The sequence below is a fragment of the Sceloporus undulatus genome, chromosome 5 (assembly GCF_019175285.1).
Source record: "Sceloporus undulatus isolate JIND9_A2432 ecotype Alabama chromosome 5, SceUnd_v1.1, whole genome shotgun sequence".
Taxonomy (NCBI): Eukaryota; Metazoa; Chordata; class Lepidosauria; order Squamata; family Phrynosomatidae; genus Sceloporus; species Sceloporus undulatus.
The window spans coordinates 93,288,814-93,312,860 of NC_056526.1; the positions used below are offsets into that span (position 1 = coordinate 93,288,814).

General features: G+C 38.9%; 1 protein-coding gene across 1 annotated transcript in view; it reads right to left on the reverse strand.

Moving 5' to 3' along the window:
- The window catches only part of SLIT2 (slit guidance ligand 2), a 264,159-nt gene that overhangs the window by 106,751 nt on the left and 133,361 nt on the right, over positions 1-24,047 (reverse strand). Inside the window, 1 exon segment of the mRNA XM_042468592.1 lies at positions 4,995-5,066. Within this exon segment, the coding sequence (XP_042324526.1) occupies positions 4,995-5,066 (72 nt within the window).

Genomic DNA, 24,047 nt, shown 5'->3' on the forward strand with positions numbered 1-24,047 from the left:
TTTATATCCCGCCTCTTCCGATTTCTTTGTGCTCCCAGCACAATATAAACTGCACACTTTTTTTAGAACTGTGCAGTTTTGCAGGAAAAACCCATGATCGGTCTTTCCACTATGCACAGAAATGTGTGAAGCCTCCTGAAAAAATAAACCCCACATAAAACAGCAATGATGTACAACTAAACACAAGCCCACTTTTATGCAAGATTGCTGGATTTTGTCCAATTTTTTTTTAGCAAACTTTTTCTTATACAACAATGCTGTTCTATGTAAAAAACAAAACAAAAAACAAAACAGCAATTTTACACAAAACACACACATGACTGTCTGGAAACAGTCTTTTGCACAGACCCCCAAAACTGAATATTTTGCATTTTCCTTTCCATGGCAAAAGGCATGGTTTTTGAGTGAAGTTTCTGCAGGTCTCAGGAGAAGCTGTGATGTTTCTGGAAAACTAGACAGTTTTCTGGACAAACTGTACAGCTTTTATAGAAAAGTTGCACAGTATCTGGTCAATGTGTGTGTGTGTGTGTGGGGGGGATTCCCAAGCTACAGGATGGAAAGCTATTTCATTATTCCCGGCATCCACTGGAACTTGGAAAAATTGAGATTAACCATCCCTGACTTAAACTAACATTAGAACTAAATGCATTTAAAAGCATCACCATAAAAACATCCTAAATAAACAGTACAGTGCACCCACATGATACGCGGGCATATTATACGCTGCTTTCAGCATATGCTGAAAACAGTGTTGATTTTTCCGGCGGCATGTGCCATAAGAAACAATGGTGCACTCGCTGGAGCCACACACTACCACGAGCATGAGCACCATTACTTGCAATGGGGCTCAAGCATATGTGTTTTTTGTTTTATGCAGGGGCGGGGGTCCGGAACGGAAACTTCGTGTTCAACAAGGGCACACTGTACATCTCATTCTGAAAATCCCTCTTCCCTCTGAGCCATCAAAGGCCTTCTGAAACAAATGGCCAATATTTGCCTTTTTCTACCGTTTATTTTTCTGAAGGTTTGCTTTTTTTAAAAAAACACACACAAACTATTTATGTTTTTTTATTGTGTTTGCCATCTCTGGTACAGATTAATATAGACTGGAATGAGGAAAACTGGAATGTGGAATATTGTGCTGCATCGCAAGAGAGTATCATGTGGAATCAGGCACAGCATGAACCAGCACTCAACTGTGTGATATTCCTTCTTTACCTTTCTGTGAGGATATTAACTATACAAGTAAGTAAAATGTTACAGTGAGATAATGTATTAAAGTTACCATCATAATGGAATGTTGTTACCATTATGAAAAATAATTAATTATAATCAATTAGTGATTTGGCACCATTTAGTTTCAGGCTCCAGGAATCTTACTCCTTAACCTGCTTCCATTGGATTGCTGAAAAGTAATTTCTCAGCAGTGTTAAAGAGCCATAAGTAACATCAAAGGGATAATTGAATCAAGGATCATCCCTACATGGCAAAATAGTACTATGATCCTGAAAGGCCATGTTGCACTATCAAGTACCACATGAACTCATAAATATATCCACTATGGTACAATCCAGCAGGAAACTGTTTTGTGCAAATCCCACTGAAATTAGTTGGACCTACACAAGGGCTCTTACATAGGCCCCATTTCGTTTCCAGAAGAGAACCTTATATTGGATTATGTCCTATTCCCTCCCTTCTTCCAACAGTCTTCTTCTCTGCAACATTTTACTTGTCTACTCAAAACAATCATTTTCTAGACACTGCAGTTAATCATTTTGGTGCAGTGTTTTTGTTGCAGAGCATTAAAAAAAACATTCTCATGCACTTTCCATTTTAACTAATTAAGGGCATTTAACAATTAAGTTAATAGGCTTTTTATTTTAAAGGGCCAAAATAATATCTCCAGCACAGTTCTCTAACCTCTGGAGCAATTTATCAAAGCCATTTAAATTAGTACAATGGCATGAAATGTTATCCCCTGACACAATACAAAAGAGAAATTGTTTTGAGACAAATTGGTAAAATCTTTTAATGCAATCAAATTTGCCTAATGCAGTCTGCAGGTTAATCTGTAAAAGGGTGAGCAGTATGTTGGCCCATATCTTATTATCCTTAGCTGTCCATGTATAAATCAGCTCTGACACAGCTCCTCCTAAATCACCCATATTATACACAAAGAGAAAGATTTAAAGGCACAGAAAGCACTCCAGCAAATCTTGTCCTACAAGGACTGAAAGGCAGATCCCCCCCCCCTAAATTGGCAGGAGTTCAGGTGCATTTGAAAAACAACAACAACACAACAACTCCGGATTCTTTCTTTTAATGATGTACTCCAAACACTGTTGTGGTTAAAGTAACAGTTTTCAAACTTGCTGCTTTCCCACATAGTTATTTTTTTCTGTTCACCCTGAGATAAAAGTTGGCACAAAGCATTTTCTTGGCAACAAGACTGCTGATTAAAATGTAGACTTTCCTATTTGTTTCATATTCTTTGAAGTAATACTGAACAGCAACAACAGATTCTAACAAGGTTACTAAAAATAATCTACTGAGAAAGAAAATTATTGCTAGAAACCATTTTAATCTGAGGTGTTGTTATTAACTATAACAAGATACCTTATTCTATCAGTCACAAAACACACACACAAAACAAAACAAACCCACAAACCCACAAACCATTATTTGGTTACCAACAAATGCAAATACTACCTGCAAATTAGGCAAAATACTGATAAATTGAATCAGCAGAGAAACAACTAAAGCTGGATAAATAAAACTTATTTATTTACTTTTAGTCACCCTGGAACCCCTACTGAAATGTTCTGCCTTATTTTTCTTTCTTTCTGCCTTATTTTTCCTGTCAATAAAATCATGTTTATTTGATCAAACACACAAATACTATCACTGTGAGATTACCTAAAAAGATGTTTGTACTGAATTTAAACAAAACAAGTTCTCAGCCTTTTGAAGTCTACAGAATAAGAGGAGGGGTAATAGAAAAAGTTGTCAACTCTGCCCCCAGGCAGGCATGATGCTACGCGCTGCACCATTCCTCGGGCATTGCCACAGTGCTCCTCTGGCACTGAATTTGCATGATGCAGTGCCAAAACAGTACCGAAAAGCCATGGTACCGGTGGCTATGGCACCCTTTTTGCGGCACAGAAAAGAGCCACTTTTGCAGTTCCTTTTTGTGCCATGGAAAGGCGAGATTGGGGCCACGGCATGTGGTTGCTACAGCCCCAATCTGGCTCTAACAGACCCAAAGTTAGCTTTCCATAGGAAAAGATTATCCAGCCTCAGGAAGAAAATAACAACTTGTATTATGACAAATGGATACAGAAGGAGAGAACAGAATTCCAAGACAAAAACCAGTTTGGTGATGGACCAGGAAGCTTTATCCAAGAAATGTGAAGGGTTACCACCCACTGTTTCTGTAGTATGGATACCAGAACCCATCTACTGATATAGCAGCTGTACTTCATAAAGTTTTCCTTCTATTTGTGTGCTTGAAGAAATCCCACTCAGACTGAAATAAATTGTACATTCATATTTGCTAAAGAAATTTTAACTGCCAAGGAAAACAGTCCAGAATACAAGGAGTGTATCAATACATTACAACCCAATTTTACTTTATGTGTAGTTTTGATTGCCTTGTCAGGTAAAAAACATGGGAGGTCATGATGTTCCATCCTCACAACTACTGAGTAAGAGAGATTGCTAAATTTTAATTATACTTGAAATTATGCCTTGAATCTTTTAATCTATGAACTATATTGCAACGGCTACAATTTCGTTTCAAATCATTTAAAGCTTTTAATCATGATCACTGGGGTGAGAGGAGGCTGGCATTGGGCCTTGAAAAGTGGCATTTAAAATACCCAAACAAAGAGATTTGACTAGTGATTTTCATGAGACCACCCAATCTAGTTTATGGCTAAGCTATGATCTGAACCCAGAACTCCATGGTTCAATATTTATCTCTGTGAAATATTCACAACTATGGACATATTATATATACTCAACTATAAGTCAACCTCATGAAGAAGTCAAGCGCAGGTTTGAGGGCAAAGCTATGGATTTTGATAAGTCAAGGGTATGTAACAAAGGACGTAAAAGATGGAGCACAGAAAATGATGCCCAAGAACTTAATTCCTCTAGGCATAACTTTTTGTGCTCATCCTAAAGGCTGGATGGCTGAGGAACAAACTATAGTAAATTGTTTGAATATATTCAAAAATATATAAATTCCAAAAGCAAGCCTTATTTTTGCTACAGTATATAAGGGATACCATTTCATTATGTTGTTGTAATTAATGAGACTTTGTTGATCCATGGATTTTGTTATCCACAGAGGGTCCTGGAACCAAACCCCAGTGGATGCCAAGGGCTACTGTATTTACAATAACTTTCCTCAAGGACTGTGCAATGGAAAATACTGTATATATTCTTGTGTAAGTCTAAAAAAATTTAGTAAAAAAAAATTGATCCAAAAAACCTGGGTCGTCATATCTATGAGTCAATGCAAGCACAACACTTTAACTTTTTAATTCTTATTTTTTAAAAAGGAATTATCTCCTTTCCTGAGTAGAGTGCCAAAAGCTTAGTCCATTCCAGGGGTACTGACCTTCTCTACTTTTTCTGTTGTGGTACCACTTTCACCTTTCTGAGCACCTAGGCAGGAAAATAGTGGTGGTAGCAGCTCTTTGGCACTACACCTCAAAGGATCACCAAGAGGAACTGGGCTTTGAAGGATCTCAATAAGACATTTGTGTATGTTTGCCAGCTTTTCTGGATTAAAATCAGGCAAAATGATCACATCTGGGTTTGTAAAATCCTGACTCATTCTAAATTTTGTGACCACTGTTTGTTGTTTTGCACATTATGGATAAATGAAAACAATGCAGGACACCACATATGCATACATGTACAGCTTACAAAACAATGATACATGAAAATACCCTAAAGATATAATAAAAATCATTTTAAATACTCACAAGTTTTTAATGTCCACTGCTCCACGGAAAGCCTTCCTTGGAATGGCATGAATCTGGTTTTCACTGAGATCCCTAAGCAAAAACAGAAAAGATAAGAAATCCTTAGTATAGCATATAGAGAACCACCTTCTAAGAGTATGTTTAAGAGTCTTTCAGTTTAATCCAAACCACTATCAGCAATGTAAATCATACACATTTCTTTCAAATAAGTGACTTTCTATCAACTACAAATGGGCAATCAATTTAAAACTTATGTTTTCTTTTTTACTTTTCTTTTTCTTTTTGGAATGTGTATTACTTTGATTGTAAATTAGATTGCTCATGTTAAAATTAGTAAAAGATAATAATACGGGAGCCAGCATTGTGTAGTGGTTTGAGTGTTGGACTATGACTCTGGAGACCTGGGTTTGATTCCTCGCTTGGCCATGGAAACTCACTGTGAAATTAGGTGAGTCACATGCTTTCAGCCACACAAAACCCCATGATAGGTTTGCTTTAGGTTGCCATAGTCAAAAATGACTTGAGTGCATACGGAATAAGTGTGTGTGTGTGTGTGTGTGTGTGTGTGTGTGTGTAGCTTAAGCAATGTAGTAAAGAGGCAACATTCCCCACCCCACTAAATCATTATCCAGACTGATATTTGAAAGGAGTGACCATTGTTAAAGCTTCTCTAAAGCTGGTATTCAAAGATTTATTCATACTTCATAACATCTGTATTCTACAGACAAGAGAGAGAAAAGAAAGGAAAGAAGTTTCAAAGCACACGGAAAATAAATTATGTTGGCAAGCAGTCAGTGGACATTGTACATACTGATAAATGTTTTGCATTATAGAACACTCATATTCAATTAATAAACATTTTGGTTTAACATATTGTGTTAAGGCTTTCCATATTTACTCAAACTCCAAAATGCCAAGCAACTATAGCAGTGAAGGTCCCTTACCCTAGTCGATATGTCACTTTGGCATAATGGGTATGGCACAGTGGAGGAACAAAAACCTAGATGTGTTTGCTCACTGGAATAGACACACAGCATATAAGCAAATGAAGCTATACACAGCATACCATACTGCACCAACCGTAGCAAAGAAAAACCATGTGCTGTCCATGGTTTTTCCTCCCTAGTCCAGGCAACAAAATATAGGACAAACCCTGACTGCAGTGGTTTACATATCTTACATATATTATTTCAGTTCCATGACTTGAAAGTAAACATCAATTTAAAAAATCTAGAAAGTAATAAATACCATAAACTGGACATGTGAAAAGTACCCCAAATTGATTCTTGATTATTACAGCCTTGCTTTTCAGAAGACATTTAGATTTGAATTTTAATAGAGCTCTAGAAATTAGTGCTTAATGGCAGCTGCTTCCCAAATTCTAAAGAATTCCCTTTTACAACAATTCATCCTTCGTCCCTGATTTAGTAATGGACCAATCAAGAGGCTATACTTGGTGGCCTTTGTAGGTCCTAACTAACTAAAGAAGAAGAGATGGTCTTCAAAAATGGCATGCAGTAGGGGGAAATGATTAAATTGTATGTTGTACCCTGCAGGAATAAATAATTAAAGAAACGCATCCCTACGAAAAGTCATGCATGAGAGCAAGAGTGTGTTAAAGTATATCAATCCTGCTGGATCGATCAGAAGAACCACTTCATCTTATCTATTTTCCAAGAGAGCCCAGAAATGCTTCAGAAAAGCACACAGGCAATTCATGAAGATCAGAACTTGGAAAAGTTACTTTTTATACTTCAAGTTTCAGAATCTCCTAGCAAGCATAGGCAATGGCCATACTGACTGTGGGATTCTGGGAGCTGTAGTACAGAAAAGTTATGTTTGGCCTCATTCCCACTTACAAATAAATCACTTCACGATCCAAATTGATGGATCGGTGCGGCAGTGGAGCGTGGTTCACACTACATTTGCCCCGATTGCATTTTCTTGCTGTAAAACAAAACAAAATAACCCACTTGTGATTCACATTGATGAATGAATCAATTCAATTTAAACCATTTCTTGTGAGAGTCTGTCAAAATACCCCACTTGTAGTTCACATTGGCAAATGAATCGGTTCAATTTGGAGCATTTTCAGTGGGATTTTTTTTCTCTGTCCATCAATGCAATCGCATTTACGTACTTCCGTATGAGGATCAAAGGGTGGGTGAACACAAGTTGTTAATTTCCACTTCCCCACTCGATGACCCCTTATTACGCCATAGTACAGGGGTAGGCAACCTGTGGCCCGTGCGCCGGATGCAGCCCGCTGAGGCCTTGGGACCTTGGGCCACCAAGGCCTTTGACGTCTCGCGCATGGGGCATGGTGGGGCAATTGTCTATAGAAGCCTCAGAAACATGCATTTATCTTAACATTTTTTTAAAAAATCAGCAATTTTTTTCATGTGTCCTCCATTTTTTATTTTAAAAGTGCTCTCCATTTGAAAATGTTATCCTACATTTGGCCCGGTTTATTTATTAAATTAATTTTTAATTTTTTAAAAATTATTTATTATTTTGGCTTCGGCCCCCCAGTTGTCTGAGGGACAGCAACTCGGCCCCCGGCTCAAAAGGGTTGCCTACCCCTGCCATAGTAAATCGATTCCAATCCACATCTCACTCACACTGACACTGAATCAATTTGTGAATTCGATTCTTCAAATCAATTCTTGAAATCGATTCCAATCTGCATCTGGTTCACACTTGCGCAGAATCGATTTATCCAAAAAGATGTGAAAAAATCAGCATCAAAAAGACACAGGTTAAATAGTGCATGCCCCCCCTCTCCAAATTGCTTCAGTGATTCATTTCAAGTGCGAACCAGGGTCATATAAACCGCTTCCAACCAATTTGCGAACTGGTTTAAAACGTAGTGGGAATGAGGCCTTTCTAAGTCCTGATAACAAAAGTATCTATCTCCCATTTTCTGCCTATGCTTATGTTTTATAGTACCTCTGATGGAGGATTTATAGAGCCTAAATAGAGGTTTCCTCCTAATTTTTCAAATGTCTCTTTTTAAAGCCATCTAACATAAGTGGCAAGCAGCACATTCTGCAGCAGGGAATTATCTATATTAATATTTAATTTCCATTAATCTATTTTCAAGTCCGCATATTTCCACGTTCCCATATTACTGTAAGGTAATAAATATATTTCCACTTTTCATACATGGCTCAGTTTTTGTAAAACCCTTATGCTGTCGTCATCCTTCAGTTAACACCACTGTCCAACCCTCAGCAGCCCTTAAATTTTAGTTTTTCCTGATAAGGAAGGAGCACTTTGATCATTTTAGGGCTCTTCCAGATCTTCCAGTAAATATCAAAGTATTCTATTCCTCCTGGGTTGCATGCCTCATTGAAGCTGTTCCTGCCCCTGCATCCAGTCATGCCATAAATATACCAGGGTTTTGTAGTGTGGGTGGAGTTTCCTTCCCTCCTGTCCTCCCCTATGGAACCCATCATCAGAGTGACACATAGGGGTACAGGAGCAAGGGACATGGGAAGTTACCTTTCCTTGTTTTGGGATCTTCTAAGATTAAAAAACCTCACTTTCTGCCTTACCTTTCAAAAGCCCAGCTGGTCCCAAAAATTAATAAGAAATAAATAGGGAATAACCTGGGACAAGAGGTATGTCATTTGAATTAAAAATACAACTTTGACCTGTACAGACACACCTCCTATGGCTTTTTGCCAGTCTGGACAAGTCTTTAATTGTTTATTGTACTGTGTTTCAGTGTGACACTGTCCTGTTTCAAACCAAACAATCTGAAATTTATATAGTATTTCCAGTATGCACATCCACATTAAAAATTTCAAGACATGATTATTGATACCATAGGTTTCATATTTAATCCTTTTTCCATCAACAACAATGGGAACCCAGCTCCATGTGGGCTGATAACCCCAAGGGGAAGCCACTATTCATCTCTGCACCCACTTTCATATAAAATGGAACAACTCTGACACAGATAGGAGCAATAATGTAGTCTGGGCCTTCTTGACCTGGGGCCTCCCAAGACACACAGGCCAGAATACTCTGGGAGCAGCCAAAAGTATTCCAGCCCTGGAGCTGCTCCAATGTCTCATCATTACCAGGGGCCTTCCATTGTAACCTCAGGTGGCCATTCACATGGGATCCCCAGTGTACTGCCTGGTGCAGCTTCTGTGGAGGCAAAACACTTGCTCTGTGGTCAGTAAGAGGAACCCAGTTTCATCTGGACTATTCGCACCAGAACCGGGGGTTTAGCCATGTGTTGTCCAGATTCCCCATGAGAGGAGAACAACATTTTATATGACCCATGTAGACAAGTGTGTAGACTTCAGAAACAACATGGTAGGACTTAAGTGCTGACAGGACAAGCTGGAAAGGGCTGCCAAAAATGAGTATAAAGAACTGGATAGGGAATGAGCTGAATATTTGTGGGCTTTATGAATACAAGCCTCTCCTAGGGAAAAAAAATCAGCTTCCAAGTTTGCTCCACAAGAATGGCAAGACTAAGAATGATATACCCAAATCTCACTGGAAGTATACAGTATACTGCTGGTTACAGACCAAAATAAAGATTTGATTTACTAATTACTGGAAGTACCATGTTACTTTTTTGTCTTATAGTGAAATATTTCCTTTTTAAAGAAATCTCATGTTTAAGTAAATACCACCTCTTTTGCATGACCAGAGAAACCTTTCCATGAACAAAAAACAATAATGAAAAAGTATAGATAAAATAAAGGCAAACAATTTTTCTTCAAAAGCTATTTTGTGTTTGTATTAATGATAAAGTTGTTCTGAGTTTACACTACTGCTACTGCACTGGTTAATGGAGAACATAGTATACATTGCTTTGTATCAGAACTGAGAGCTTACAAACAAGCCTCATTACGGGAACATATGGGAAGAATAACATTGGAAAGAAAATGTGAAGACAAAAGAAGAACTCACATATTTGGGTTATTCCACTGTGAAATTAATAGTTTTATTTTAATTCAAGAAGTTATATTCTGCATTCATACAAAAAATCTAAATAAATGTGCAGTGCACATTTCTGTATGTATTTTTTCATTATTAAAACTTATGTGGAGCATTATAGTGAATTACACATAATGCACCAGTTCTTTGTAAGTGAAGTCAGTTCTGCATTGCGGCTATTTTATTACTCACTACCAAAGACTTCCAGTTGAATATGCCATTTACTTCTCCAAGCACGGAGAGCTATTATTTTAATTGTATAAATGGAAATTGCTATGTGCAATAACTATATCAGGCACTTCTAAAGTTGGAATAGAGGTCTTTTTTCCCTGAATAGCTAAACCATCATTTACTTTAAGGCAATAAATTTTCTGTAAAAGGCAAACCTGCCTCTAAACTTAATTACCGGTAATTTTATTTTTCCTCCATGGTTTAACCTCTCTTAAGAGTTTGATTAGTTATATCATAAATCTATAATGGTATCCAATACTTTACAGAAAGTACTGAGCATGGAGAAAGGAATAGTGTGTCTTTTTTTAAGAGCTAAGAGCTGGAAATAGAAAGCAAACAGAGTGCCTAAAACTTTGTGCTTTGAACAGCTATCGCTTGATATGATAATGTAAATTGAAAAACCACAAACAATTCTTACATTAATTGGACTAATAAAAAGCATCTAACTATAGCTTGAGTGGAATAGATACCAATCACTACTAGCTAATATGAGCCACAAGAACGCTTGCACTGTATGACCCTGACCTGTTTTTGTTAGTGGCTCCTGACAAAAGGTGCCCATATGTGCCATTGTGGTGTAGTGGTTTGAGTGCTGGACAAGGGTTCAAATCCTTGCTCAGCCATGGAAACCCACTGCGTGTGCACAAATCACATATTCAGTATCAGATAATCCCATGATAGGGTCATCTTAGGGTGGCCCTAAATTGGAAGCAACTTGAAGGCACACTGTAACAACAGTATGCCAGGGGAAAGACTGTGAAATATCCTAACAGCCTGTTCTTCATGTGCTCCTTCCCTGAAACACTCATCTCATAATGTAGATTGGGTTGTGTGTGATATATTTAAATTTTCAATCTCCTAAACTTTCTCCTTTGGTAAACTTAAGCAAGAGAATTCTGTCTCCATGACATGACAGATGCAAACATGCAATGTCCTACCTGTATACTGAAATGAAACAATTTCAGAAGGGAAGTGATATGTTATTTCTGAATCTGTAGCTTAGATACAACCTTCAGCATCTCTGCTTCCATATCCCACCAACATCTTCACCGCTTTTCTACTAGCAGCTCTAAAACTTTTTACTGATCAAGAGATTTTTCTTCACTTATTTTCCTCTTTGGCTCTCCCTCTTGTACTTGCCACCTCTCCAACTCCTTCTTCCACTTGCTCATATGATTTTTTTCCCCACCCATTATTCCTTACAATCCTGCTTTTGAACCCACCACCATCTAGAAATATAAATTCTGACTTGGTTAATGGTTGCACAGTAAACATGAGAAATAAAGGAAAAATTCTTGCCATGAATCGGCCAGATTTATTTATTCATTTTTGCACTACCTGAAGGGAAGAAATATGACTGTTTTAAGCTGGTTTTTTTTATGAATGAACAACTAATGAAAAATGTGAAAAATGAAAATGATTGATTGCATATACTATTAAAAGTAATACCATTTAGGTCCAAGACACACTACAGAAAAAATCCAGTTTCAGATGTCTTTAACTGCCCTGGCTCAGTCCTAGGGAATTCTGGGGACTAGAGTTTTGTGAGACATTTAGTCTTCTCTGACAGATAGTTCTGGTGCCACAACAAACTCCAAATCCCTGGATTCCTTAGCACTGAGCTAGGAAAGTTAAAGTAGTCTCAAACTGGAATATTTCTGCAGTGTGTTTTGGACCTTATTTTTTTTAAGTCTCTGTGATTGATCAAGCTATACTAATGTGCTTTGTCTCAGGACATATGCTTAGCTTCCAAAAAGAAAAACATTAATTTTTGCCCAGACAACAAAAATTGATTATTTTTTTTGCAAGATGTAGAAAACATAACAGGGGAAAAATATGCTTAGTGTTTCAATCTCATCCTGGTGGCAATATTTTTTGCTGGACCAGGAGAATATATGACAGTCTATGTTTGTTGTTGTTCTTGTACACCTTCAGGTAGTTTCTGATTTATGACACCCTAAGATGAACCTATCATGGGGGTTTCTTGGCAAAGGATTTTTTGCCTTTGCTTGACCACACCTCAAAAGCTTCATCAATCCTGAATACTCTCCAGTGAATATCTAAGCTTCTAGGAGTTCCTGCTTCCTAGGAATTCTGCTTCTGCCCCATCCCATCCTGTCAACAGAATGCATCTTTGTGAAGTCTAAGGCTCTCAGGGCCAGTGTCCATAGTTTTCTGTGGGTTTTTTGGGCTATGTGGCTGCCTTCTGGAAGAATTCATGATGAAAAAAGAAAAGGAAGGAACATTACCATTCTTGGATATCCTGGACATCTGCAAACTGAACCAACATTTGGGCTACATGGTATACAGAAAACCTACACACACAAACAGGTATCTACACAAGAACTCCAACCATCACCCAGGACAAAAAAAGAGCATAATAAAAGCACTGGTAGACCATGCAAAAAGGATTTGTGAATCCCACTTCCTGGAAGATAAATTGAAGCACCTAAACTGGATTCTACAGGCTAACAGTTACTCCAGAAGGGCTGCCAGACCCTGGAAAAAAATCACAGGAGCGAAGAAAAATAACCATCCAAAGGGAAGGTATTTTTACTATACATCAAAGGAGTTATGGACAGAATGGGAAAACTGATGAGTAAACACAACTTCCAAATGATCTACAGACCGACAAAGAAAATCCAGCAAATACTGCACTCTCTGAAAGGCAGAAGAGAACATCTCACTGCCGCAGGAGTTTATTGCATACTGTGCATCTGTGGGCAGCTCTACATAGGGACCACTAAATGCAGCGTTCAAGCATGAATCAAAGAACACGAGAGACATTGCACACTGAGCCAGCCAGAAAAATCAGCAGTAGAACACGTCATAAACCAACCTGGTCCAGAATTTCAGTGTTTTCAACAAAAAACAAAACAAGACAAAAAAACATGTCAACAACAAACAGGTTGCAGAGGGAGATAATTGAAATCCACAAACATCTGGACAATTTCAACAGGAAAAAAGAAAGTAAACAATGTTTGGCTACCAGTCCTGAAAAACACCAAAATCAAGACTTGATATAGTGCTCCCTTCCCTTTATGGGAGATACGTTCTGTCCCCCCCCCCCCCCCCCCCAAGGGGAACATCACATAGGCTCATGTCCCATTGAAAATAATGGGATGTGCATGTGGTGCAGTGTGGCACGTGTGCCACAGTCACACATGCCATTCATTAGATTGTCCCATGGCTTCAGCGGGTCAGGGTGTTAGCCTGATAATTAAATACACACACATCTACCACACATAACCTCCCACCCCAAGGCCTTGCCATTCAGCAACAGACCAATACACAGATTAGCATGTAAATCACTTCCTCTCAACTAAGGGTCACACAAGTATATATACCCCTCACACTTCCATGCCACCACACTCTGAAAATGCCAGCCACAGATACAGGTGAAGTGTCAGGAATAAATTCTTCCAGAATGCATCCACACAGCCCCCAAAACCCACAGTAAACTAAGAATACATCTTTCCCAACCTCTACAGGAGGAACTTAGAATTGCCTCCTGCCTCTGCCATTGGGGTTCAAGGCCACCCACACCAATATGGCTGAACCACAGGTGAAATTTCCAGAAAGTCTGAAACCTTGGAAAAGAGGCATATTTGGGGGAAAAACAGAATACAGCCTGCCCTCTGTATATGTGGATTTGCCATCCATGGATCTGAGCATACGCGGATGGCAAGCCCACAGAGGGGTGGCGTTGGCAGAGGAGGAGGAGAAGGGAGAAGAAGGAGGAAGAGCATAGAAGAGGAGGAGGAGGATGAAGAAAAGGACAAGTGGCAGCAGGGCAACAGAGTGGATAAGATAAAGAGGAGAAAGTGGAGGATGTGGGGAAGAGGAGCAGGAGAAAAAAGGAAAGGAGGAGGAAGAGCAGAGCAGAGCAGAGCAGAGAAGAGAAGAGAAGAGAAGAGAAAGGAAAAGGAGAACAAGCGGCGGCAGCGTGACGAAGGGGGAAGAGGAAGAGAAGGTAGGTGGAGAAGGCTGAGGAAGAGGAGGAAGAAGAAGAAGAGCTATAGCAGCGGCAATGAGGAAGAAGTGGGGGAGAAGAAGAGGGGGAGGAAGAGGAGGAAGAAGGAGGAGGTGGGAAACAGAAGGAGGATGAGGAGAAAGAGCCACAGCAACGACAACAGAGGAAGAAGAAGAGGAGGAGAAGAGGGGGTGGAGGCAAAGTGCCATTGTCCTCAGTGGTGACCCAGCCACATGGCCACACCATCACTGAGTATTATTGGAATTAGCATCCATGGATTTTGGTATCTGCGGGGGGGGAGGTCTGGAACAGATCCCCCACAGATACCAAGGGCCTACTGCAGTGATGGTGAACCTTTTACAGACTGAGTGCCCAAACTGCAACCCAGACCCCACTTATTTATTGCAAAGTGCCATGTCCCTCTGGCTTTCTAGTAAGAAACACTGGCAAACTCTGTGCTAGGGCGACAGCATGTGTGCCCACAGAGAGGGCTCTGTGTGCCACCTCTGGCACGCGTGCCATAGGTTCACCATCACTGGCCTACTGTATATGCAATAAATGGCTAACAGTACTGGTAAATGCTGAGCTTTTATCTTCCTGAGTTGCATGTTTATTTCTATCTTGGCACCCAGAAATGCATGAAAGACACCAAGAGTTCTGCCTCCCCCTTAAATATAGTGTGTGTAGGGTTCCAAACACCCCCTCCCCTTTAAAAATGCAATAACTAGGCAGGTCATAGGAAAACCTCCTTGGGAAAGTTCACAACCCCATTCAACACCTCATTAATGGGACCACCAAGAAAGGACAGGAGCAACTGAAACAACAGACATGGACCCTTACCCCTAAATGCATCAGAAAGTCCTGGGAGAAAGGGGAAAACCTCTTCTTCTTTATTGAAAAATCCATGGCTTACCCCAGAAATCAAGCACAACAAACAGGATGTATGTCATTTAAATATTGAAAGGCCCTATACAGACAGCCAAAATAAAGCTGCTTCGAGTCACTTTGGAGATATGGTGTTTCAGTGACACATGCATCCTAAGAATACAGAAGCTGCACCAAAGCCACACTCCACTCCTAAGGACTGGAGTGCAGCTTTGGTGAAGCTTCCAGACTCTTAGGATGCATGCATCATTGAAACACCATATCTCCAAAGTGACTCAAAGCAGATTTATTTTGGCTGTCTGTATCAGGCCAAAATAATCCTGATAGGTACCGGGTCTTTGCACAGTCTGGATGAGCCATTACTTTTATATCAAAATTATTTTATTTCTTTAACAACATAAAACGGTTGTTAGAAACAACATTTCTAACTTAGGACATTACCGCACGAACCTGGAAAGACAATGCTGAAGTGGGATTACAACGATTAATTACGTCTTGCCCCGCATGATGTCAGTGTTGATCTGTTGTTATCCCAATGCCGTCATATAGCAATACATCACATTTGCAAGAGAGACCCGTAAATGACTGCCAATCTCACTCCAACGGTGGAAGCATGCATGTGTGGATCCCTATTCCTACATAAGGTGCACCTTATCCCAATGTCCCTTGTGATATACAGTAATGTCATGGCACTTCCGGTCCTTGTTGTTAGGGTCCTATGAAGGATGCTGATTGTTCAACAGCTTAGATTTTTGCTCATTTCCCTCTATTGCAAATATATATGTCATTGTCTCTCTGATATCTAATTTTTACATGTATATTATTATATAAACATGTTATATTTTATGTGTATTTATCATGTTACATGAGCAATTCCATTTGTAATCTTGTGAATGAGAGATTTTGCTTAATTTTTTAAAAAATATATGCATGTCCAGAGAACGAAGGGGGAAGTCATAATCTGTGTAGAAAACTGATGGGAAACACATTCATTCAAAACCAAGGACAATCCTGAATTTACAAGGTAATGCAGAAAAAGTTGTTTCAATAACATTATTGAGGCCATTGCAATCATGCGAATGGAGTTGCCTGAATGCAGCATGAAAGCATGCCTGTGCAGTAATGTCCTAGGTCTACATATATCATTGTACAATTTTGCATGGAACTGAGGGTTTGGAAATTAAAAAAAACAAAAACAGTTTACAATGACAGTATCTGAAGAACATCGCTGGAAGGGTTTTGTCCACTGTCATTTCCAATGGCTGATATCCAGTCCAGAGTCTTTCCTAGGGATGCAGTATCCCTGCCTTTGCAGGACTGAAAGGGTTATTGACCTGAAAACAAAACTCTTTTCTGAAGAATTTTATGTAATAAGTTTTACTTTGCAGTCTGCATAGTGTAAAGTTTGTAGAAGAATACAAATCTTCATGTGCATTAAGGATTCATATTCAATCTTGGAATAAACTAAAGCATCAAATTAGCAATTCTCAAAGCAAGAATCAATTCCATCCTGCAATGCATCCAAAAATGCACTTACAGTAATTTGCTATGAAGGTGCAGCATAATATTAAGCAGACACAAAATATTATTCATTATATGAAATTAATTTCCTGAGCATTTGCCACTCATATTACAAAAGGGTACAATGGATACAGAGAGACCTAAATACCCCAAAGGCACCAGATCCTGTCTAATCCTGGAAGCAAAGCAAGGTCAGTTCTAGTTAATACTTGAACGGGAGACTGCCAATGAATACCAGGTGTTATAGGCGACATTTCAGAGGAAGAAACTGGCAGTATTCTTAGCTTAAGAAAACCCTATGAAATTCATGGGGTCACCATAAGTTGGCTGGTGATTTGAAGGCAGGAGCGTGTGCGCGCACACACACACAATGGTTTAGCATAAGAAATGGTAATTCTAAAGACAAAATTGAAGTACAACAAGGTATATATACTTTACTAGAGTCCCAGAAATCATTTTTGAGTAGGAAATATCAATTTCATTAGTTACCTTTCCCACTTATAAAATATGAAATTATAAATAACAGTTTTGCTTTTGCTCACATGGTTTAATCTCCTCAGGGGTATTCCAGCTGCATTTCCTGAAGTGTCTGATTTTTAAAAAATAGAGATGTTACTAAAGAATATTTACAGTATTTTCTGGCGTATAAGACTACTTTTTAACCCAGGAAAATCTTCTCAAATGTCGGGGGTCGTCTTATACGCCAGGTGTCATTTTATAGGGCAGGTGCTGAAACCTCCAAGCCAGACTGGAGAATCTGCGGTTGGTGCATATGGTGGGGGGAGCTCAAAACGGCCGCGGCCACATCCCTGCCACATGCGGTGACTGTATGAAAGCAGCAAAGGTGGCACTGTACAGGTACGGTAGAAGAAAATCCACTCACCAGGATTTGTGGAAAGAAGTGACTTAATGCGGTCCTGATGATGAGGTGAGGGGGTGCCTCACTGGGAAGGTGTAAGTGAAGGGCGGAGCAAGTTGTAGGCATCTGGGATGCCTGGGGTATGGAAAAAAGCCATGTTTGCGCTACTGCTCTCATAGTCTCGGAGACAGGGAGGGCTGGGCAGGCAGGGGAGCTGACCAATCCAAGCAGGCTTTGCATACAACAAGTTTTCCTGCTAAGTACCTGCATATCATAAGCATTCGAATTAAAATTACCATATTGAAATAAAATCTGATTTTTTTAAAAAAAATATTTGGTTTGCGTTGGAAGAGGGGCAGTCTTATATGGCGAGTATATCCCAAACTCTATATTTTAACTGGAAAAGTAGGGGGTCGTCTTATACGCCCAGTCATCTTATACGCCGGAAAATACAGGGTATCTTTTTCCCTGTATAAAATTTAACAAATATGTGCGGACAGTATTCTAAGCAAATGTTCACTTAGAAGTAAAGATTTTATGCATTCAATTATATTGACATGCCTATAAAATTGCCATGAAATTTGGTTTGGCCACTACATTAGACTGTTTATAATTTTTCAAAAAGAAAATGACACTAATTAAAGGCGGATAGTTCTACCAGTAGTTACCACATGAACTAACAAGCATGGAAGGACTATTGCATTACGGATTTACACTAGCTTGCCAGAGAAATTTGGCTGTCATTGGAAACAGAAAATCCCATTTGTTATGACTTTGGTTTAATCCTTCATTTTTGATAGTCTAATGTATTGTTTATAAGCAAACCAGCTAGAACACGTTGCCCAAACTCTCTTGCATGGTTCCTTCTGGGGGGAGTTGCTTCAATAATATATTAGGAATACAAAAATACATTAGGAGGAAGAACCTACAATTGCATCTGGACTGGAACTTAAAGCTCTCTCTCTCTCTCTCTCTCTCTCTCAATCTCTCTCTGGGGATTATCACACAGCGGCTTACCATCCCTGAAACATAACTAAATCATCCGTAAAGCATGAGGGTGAGATCGCTTGTCATGCTTGTCCCCTGTGATTAAATGTCATGGAGGCATCCCATCATTAAAGCGTTCGTAGAGCAGCCATTTCTCTGCATAACGGAAGTATATCAGGGATGATAAACATCCATGTGATAATCCTCTCTCTCTTTCTCTCAAGAGAATATAACATGGGAGGCTTACTGTGTGTAGGAGCCCTGGTGGCACAGTGGTTAAATGCCTGTACTGCAGCCATTCACTCAAAACCACAAGGTTGCGAGTTCAAGACCAGAAAAAGGGCCCAAGCTCAACTCAGGCTTGCATCCTTCAGAGGTCGCTAAAATGAGTACCCAGACTGTTGGGGCAAATTAGCTTACTTGCTAATTAGCTTACTTGCTATTCACCGCTATGATCTTTGGAATAGCGGTATATAAATAAAACAAATTATTATTATTAGATCTTCAAGAAATTATCAGGATCGGTATTCACACTGCCATGCACTTCTCCCATAAGTAAATCATGATAACAGCACCTTCAGATCTTTTAGAAAACTCCAAATCCGTCTGCATTAGTGAGACACCCTGATACCTTTTTCATGCTGAAACAAAAGAATATAGTATTCTCAATTATTCAAACCTTTTTGTGCAAACACAGTCATTGCACCCACAAGGATGGTATACAACCAGAAAATAATGACAAAGTGTAGCTCCAGGGTATCTTTACACCAAAAAGATTCAACTGTTTTTTTAAAAACACTTTTCAAACTATAGGCCTTTTACACTGATCACTTATAACACTATGATTCCACTTTTACGGCCATGGCATCATTCAACAGAACCCTGATACTGACAGATTACAAAGGGGCATATAAAATTTTCATCCAGAGAGCTTTAATGCCCCAAAACTAGATTTCCACAGACATTGCTATGGCAGTTAAAATATGATAATGCTATAACCATGTAGTGGAAAAGATCCTGTAAATGTACTTTTGGTTTGGTCTGTGGTCAGAAAATTGGCCCTATATCCACAGCCTACCTCTTATATAGTGTGTCTTGTGGAGTGGGAAGGATGAATACTTAACAACTATTAGAGAAAAACAATAACGAAACCTAAAATTTGCTCCCAGTGTGGTTATTTCCAAGGAGATCATCCAGAAAATTGTTCAGATTGTTTTGAAAAGTGTTATTCTACATCTATGACAGAAGTTTTATTCTACATCTCTGCCTTTGATGAGTGACATCTCAAGCAGCTGATTGACATCTACTGGTTTCTCACTGTCAAATTGTTGTACAGTAACAGTTGTTTGCTTAATGATTAGTGAGATAACAGAGCTATACAGTAGCGGAAATATTAGGTATTATTGACACACAATTCTCACTTTAGCTTGAGCATGGATCATAAGAGCAAATTTTGAGCCTCACAGAATGAAATGATCCATTATTCATACATATCTCAAATGTAGTCTACTCTAGTTGAAAGACTGGGAAGGTTACAGTCTAGATATGCTACCACTATTCCAACAGAAATGTTAATGGATTATCTTTTGTCATGATCAATATTTCTTTATTATTAAGAGTGACATCAAAACTATTACTTGTAAAATATTCCCAGACAATTTCTGTTGATGTCATTTTCAAAAAAATGAATGAGGTAGAAATCTATTCACTGTTAAGGACATTCAACAGCTGTGAAACTGGAAGGAGGTATTAATGCAGATTGGAAATACATACTGCCAGTAATCCAAGTCTGACACACCTGTTTAAATAAATATTTTTTCTAATCCTTTAAATTATGAAACCAGAATAAAAGACAATTTAACAAACATTATCAAGGAGCAGAAACTATGAAGTAAATGAATCTAGTTCATTATTTAATGGGATGAGCTGACATGGCATTTTGTGGTGCTTAAAAGATTAAACTAATTTGGCCTGGGCAACTCTAAATGCTTGTAAAATTGCACTGTTTTGGTGTGACTTTATGTTTATTCTTAAAGTCAAATTGAACCAGGGGTTATTTGGAACTATGTCTAATATTCCTAAAGAGGTCCATAATGCCTGCTGCCATCACGCTCTGCCTCTTCTTTTAATTCAGAAATCTTTCCAGAAGTATTTCCAAGAGATCCCTACCCTAACCTTAGGGAATCTTAGCAGTTATACCTAATAGAGCTCTGTCCTGTATTCTAGATCTTCTTTTATAAATTCCCAATGAATTATGGCAGGCTCTCTTTCAGCTACTAAAATGGCCCTTTCTCAGTCTGAAATGTTCACTTGAAACTGGCCATTACAACTAGGTCTACAATGAGAAACACTGTCAAATCTAGAAGAGGCTACCACTGAGAGGGCAACCCAAACTAACTAACTATGATTTACTAATGACTTGTGACAGGGCTCCATTTTTATCTTCTGATATTTTTTGTCACTGCCCAAGTAACAGTATCAAGGTTCAAGTCAAAATTCCATACGTGTGCTAAAGCACACTGATGTGGAATTTTGACTTGAACCATGGCACTATTGCTTTGGCATTGACAGAAAACACTGACAAATTTAGAGATATGGAGCATGTTAATGAGTTATGGCTGCCATAGACCAAAAGAAACAGTGAAAGAGAGAGAGAGAGAGAGAGAGATTTTCTTAAAAGTATTTGTATCCTTCTATTCTCCCAAGGCATAAATAGGATTTGCCATTTTATCCTCGCAAGAAATTCAGCTTGACTTCAGCATTCGGCATCACAAAAAATGAAGTCTAGAATCAGTGTATTTCTATTATCTATGTTCTTTTGCAATTTGCAATGACAGTGGTACCCTTGTTAGAACTGTGAGAAGACCATGGTAAACCACTCCTGACTATCTTCCATGTTGAAAACAACATTAGGATGAGACAGTCCAAAATCAAGAAAGCGATGGTGGTGGAAGATGAGACTCCTAGTAAGCTGTAGGGGGAAGCAAAGGACAAATATAAATAATGCTGTGTCTAACAATTGAACTGGACTCAAGACAAAAGAACATCCACTTGCTGGTATAGTGCCACCCTATTCTGCTCTGGTCAAGCCTCACCTGGAATATTATGTCCAGTTCTGGGCACCACCATTTAAAAAAGATGTTGAGAAACTGGAGCATGTCCAAAAGATGACGACTAAAATGGTGAAGGGTCTGGAAGCCATGCCCTATGAGGAATGACTTAGGGAGCTGGGGATGTTTAGCCTGGAGAAGAGAAGGTTAAGAAGTGATAAGATAACCCTTTTAAATACTTGAAGGGATATCATATTGAAGAGGGCGCTAGTTTGTTTTCTGCTGCTCCAAAGACTAGGATCTGGAGCAATAGGTGCAAACTCCAGGAAAAGAGATTCTACCTCAACATTAGGAGGAACTTCCTGATAGTAAGAGTTGTTTGACAGTGGAACACACTCCCTCTGAGTGTAGTGGAGTCTCCCTCCTTGGAGGTCTTTAAACAGAGGGCAGGGGGTTGGACTGGATGGCCCTTGCGGTCTCTTCCAATTCTATGATCCTATGATTCTGTAAATAATTGTTTATTTTGCTTTCAAAGTATTTGTTAATTGCAGAGGTCTTGCCTAGAATTCCCAAGCCACAATGGCAGAATAATTAGCTCCAGCTGGTGCTTAAGGAAGGACCTGAAAAAATTGGTGTGTGTGCTTGGGCTCTTCCCGAACATCAGTGGTGTGGCTGTGCTCTGATGTCATTCAGACTAGAGTGGGCTCTGTGGAGGAATCCTTCACCTTAATATAGGTTTGCCAACCATGTTCTAAATATCACAGGGTAACAGGGATCTTTCTCCCTAGATAGGATTAGTTCCTTCAGTATGACACAGCTGTCAGTCAGGGCAGAGTGAGTGAGTGTTAAAAAAAATTCAAAAGCATTACTTGATGTATGGAGAATTAGCCACAATATGTTTGAGGTGTGGAGTATTAGTCATAAATACTCCTTGTGTATAATAAAATGGTCCAATAAATTAGAGGACACAAAATAAGAATATTCAGCCTGCCTTGCATCAAAACCAATCTTGTTAAATAAATAAATAAATAAATGTAAATATTCTGCACTCATACTTTTATTTCTGTTGTACATGTACAACATCCTGTCATATTTCTGAAAGTACACTGAGATTGAGTGCCAAGGTTGTGATGAATTTTAATGATTCAGAAAGTTGCAGGGTAGGGGGGGGATTCCTTCCTGATGGACAACAATCAGTTGCTAAAAAGTTTCAGGGATTAATTGATTTTCTGGCCAAGGCAAACTAAAATTAAATTTTTCATTAGGGATGGGTTTGGAAAATAAAAGAGAAAAAGATAGAAAGCTTTCTACAATTAGAAATGGCAGCTGCAGTGCTTTCTCTGTGCCTTTAAATCACATCAATAAATGTAAACAGTCAAAAGAATTAGTGAAATACATTCATTAAAACTCTTCCAAATTTATTGTTTCCATGAAGCAATGTAGTGTAATATTAGTCAATGCATTAAAAAATGCTGTCATAAAACGCGTCTCAAATGGATACATTTTCTAAAGACTCACATATTCCAATGTGCCTAACAAAATATATTACATTTTAGAAGTACTTGTATTTCATTTCCTCACACTTCATATGCCAATATAACTTCCTGTTTTATTGTGTAACCAACATTAGGGGTTTTTTTTCAATTGATGTGATGTTTTTCCTGTAACATTGTAAGTAAATCTTTATGATACCTTTAGGTATGCATTCTTTTATTCAGGACAGGGATATCTGGCACAGTCAAACACTGAAGTGGCCTTCCATTAGGTTCAGCATCAGTTACCTGGCACACAGGGGCAGGTATTTTGACACTATAGCCCAGCATTGCCAACCTGGGTTGAGGCCTACCCTTCTGCTGTCATGAGGCTCTCACCAGGTGGTTTGCTGAAGTGTACTGAGGAAGGAACATCAACAATCTAAGATATGCAGATGGCACCATATTGCTTACAGAAAGCATCATAAACTTAGAAAGTCTATTGAAAGTTTCTAATTATTGAGGAAAGTTATAGAAGAAAGTGCAAAGGCAGGCTCACTGCTGAACATAAAGGAAACAAAAATAATGACCACAGATCACTAGATAACAAGGTAAGCAAAATAGATTTCCCATACCTTGGATCAAACATTGATCAGAAAGGAGATTACAGTCAATAAGAAGCAGAAGACTAGCAATGAGAACAGAAGCTATGAAAGAACTGGACAAGATCCTAAAGTGTAAAAATACACAACTGAGCTCTAAAGTCAGAATCATTCAAGCCTCATCACCATGAACAGATGTGAAAGTTCGACATATGACATATGGTGCTGGAGAAGAGTACTGAAGATATTGCAGATGGGCAAAAAGACAAACAATGGGTCCTGAACTCTCCTTGGAAGACAAGATGACAAAAGTGAAGCTGCTGTATTTTGGATACATCATGAGAAGGTGTGACTCATTAGAAAAGACAGTAATGCTAAGGTAGAAGGCAGTAGAAAGAAAAGACGACCACAGGCTAGGTGGATAGAAAGAATCAGGGAGGTCACAGGCCTGAACCTGCAAGATCTGAGCAGAGCGGAAGAGAATAGGGATGCCATGAATCGAGATAGATCA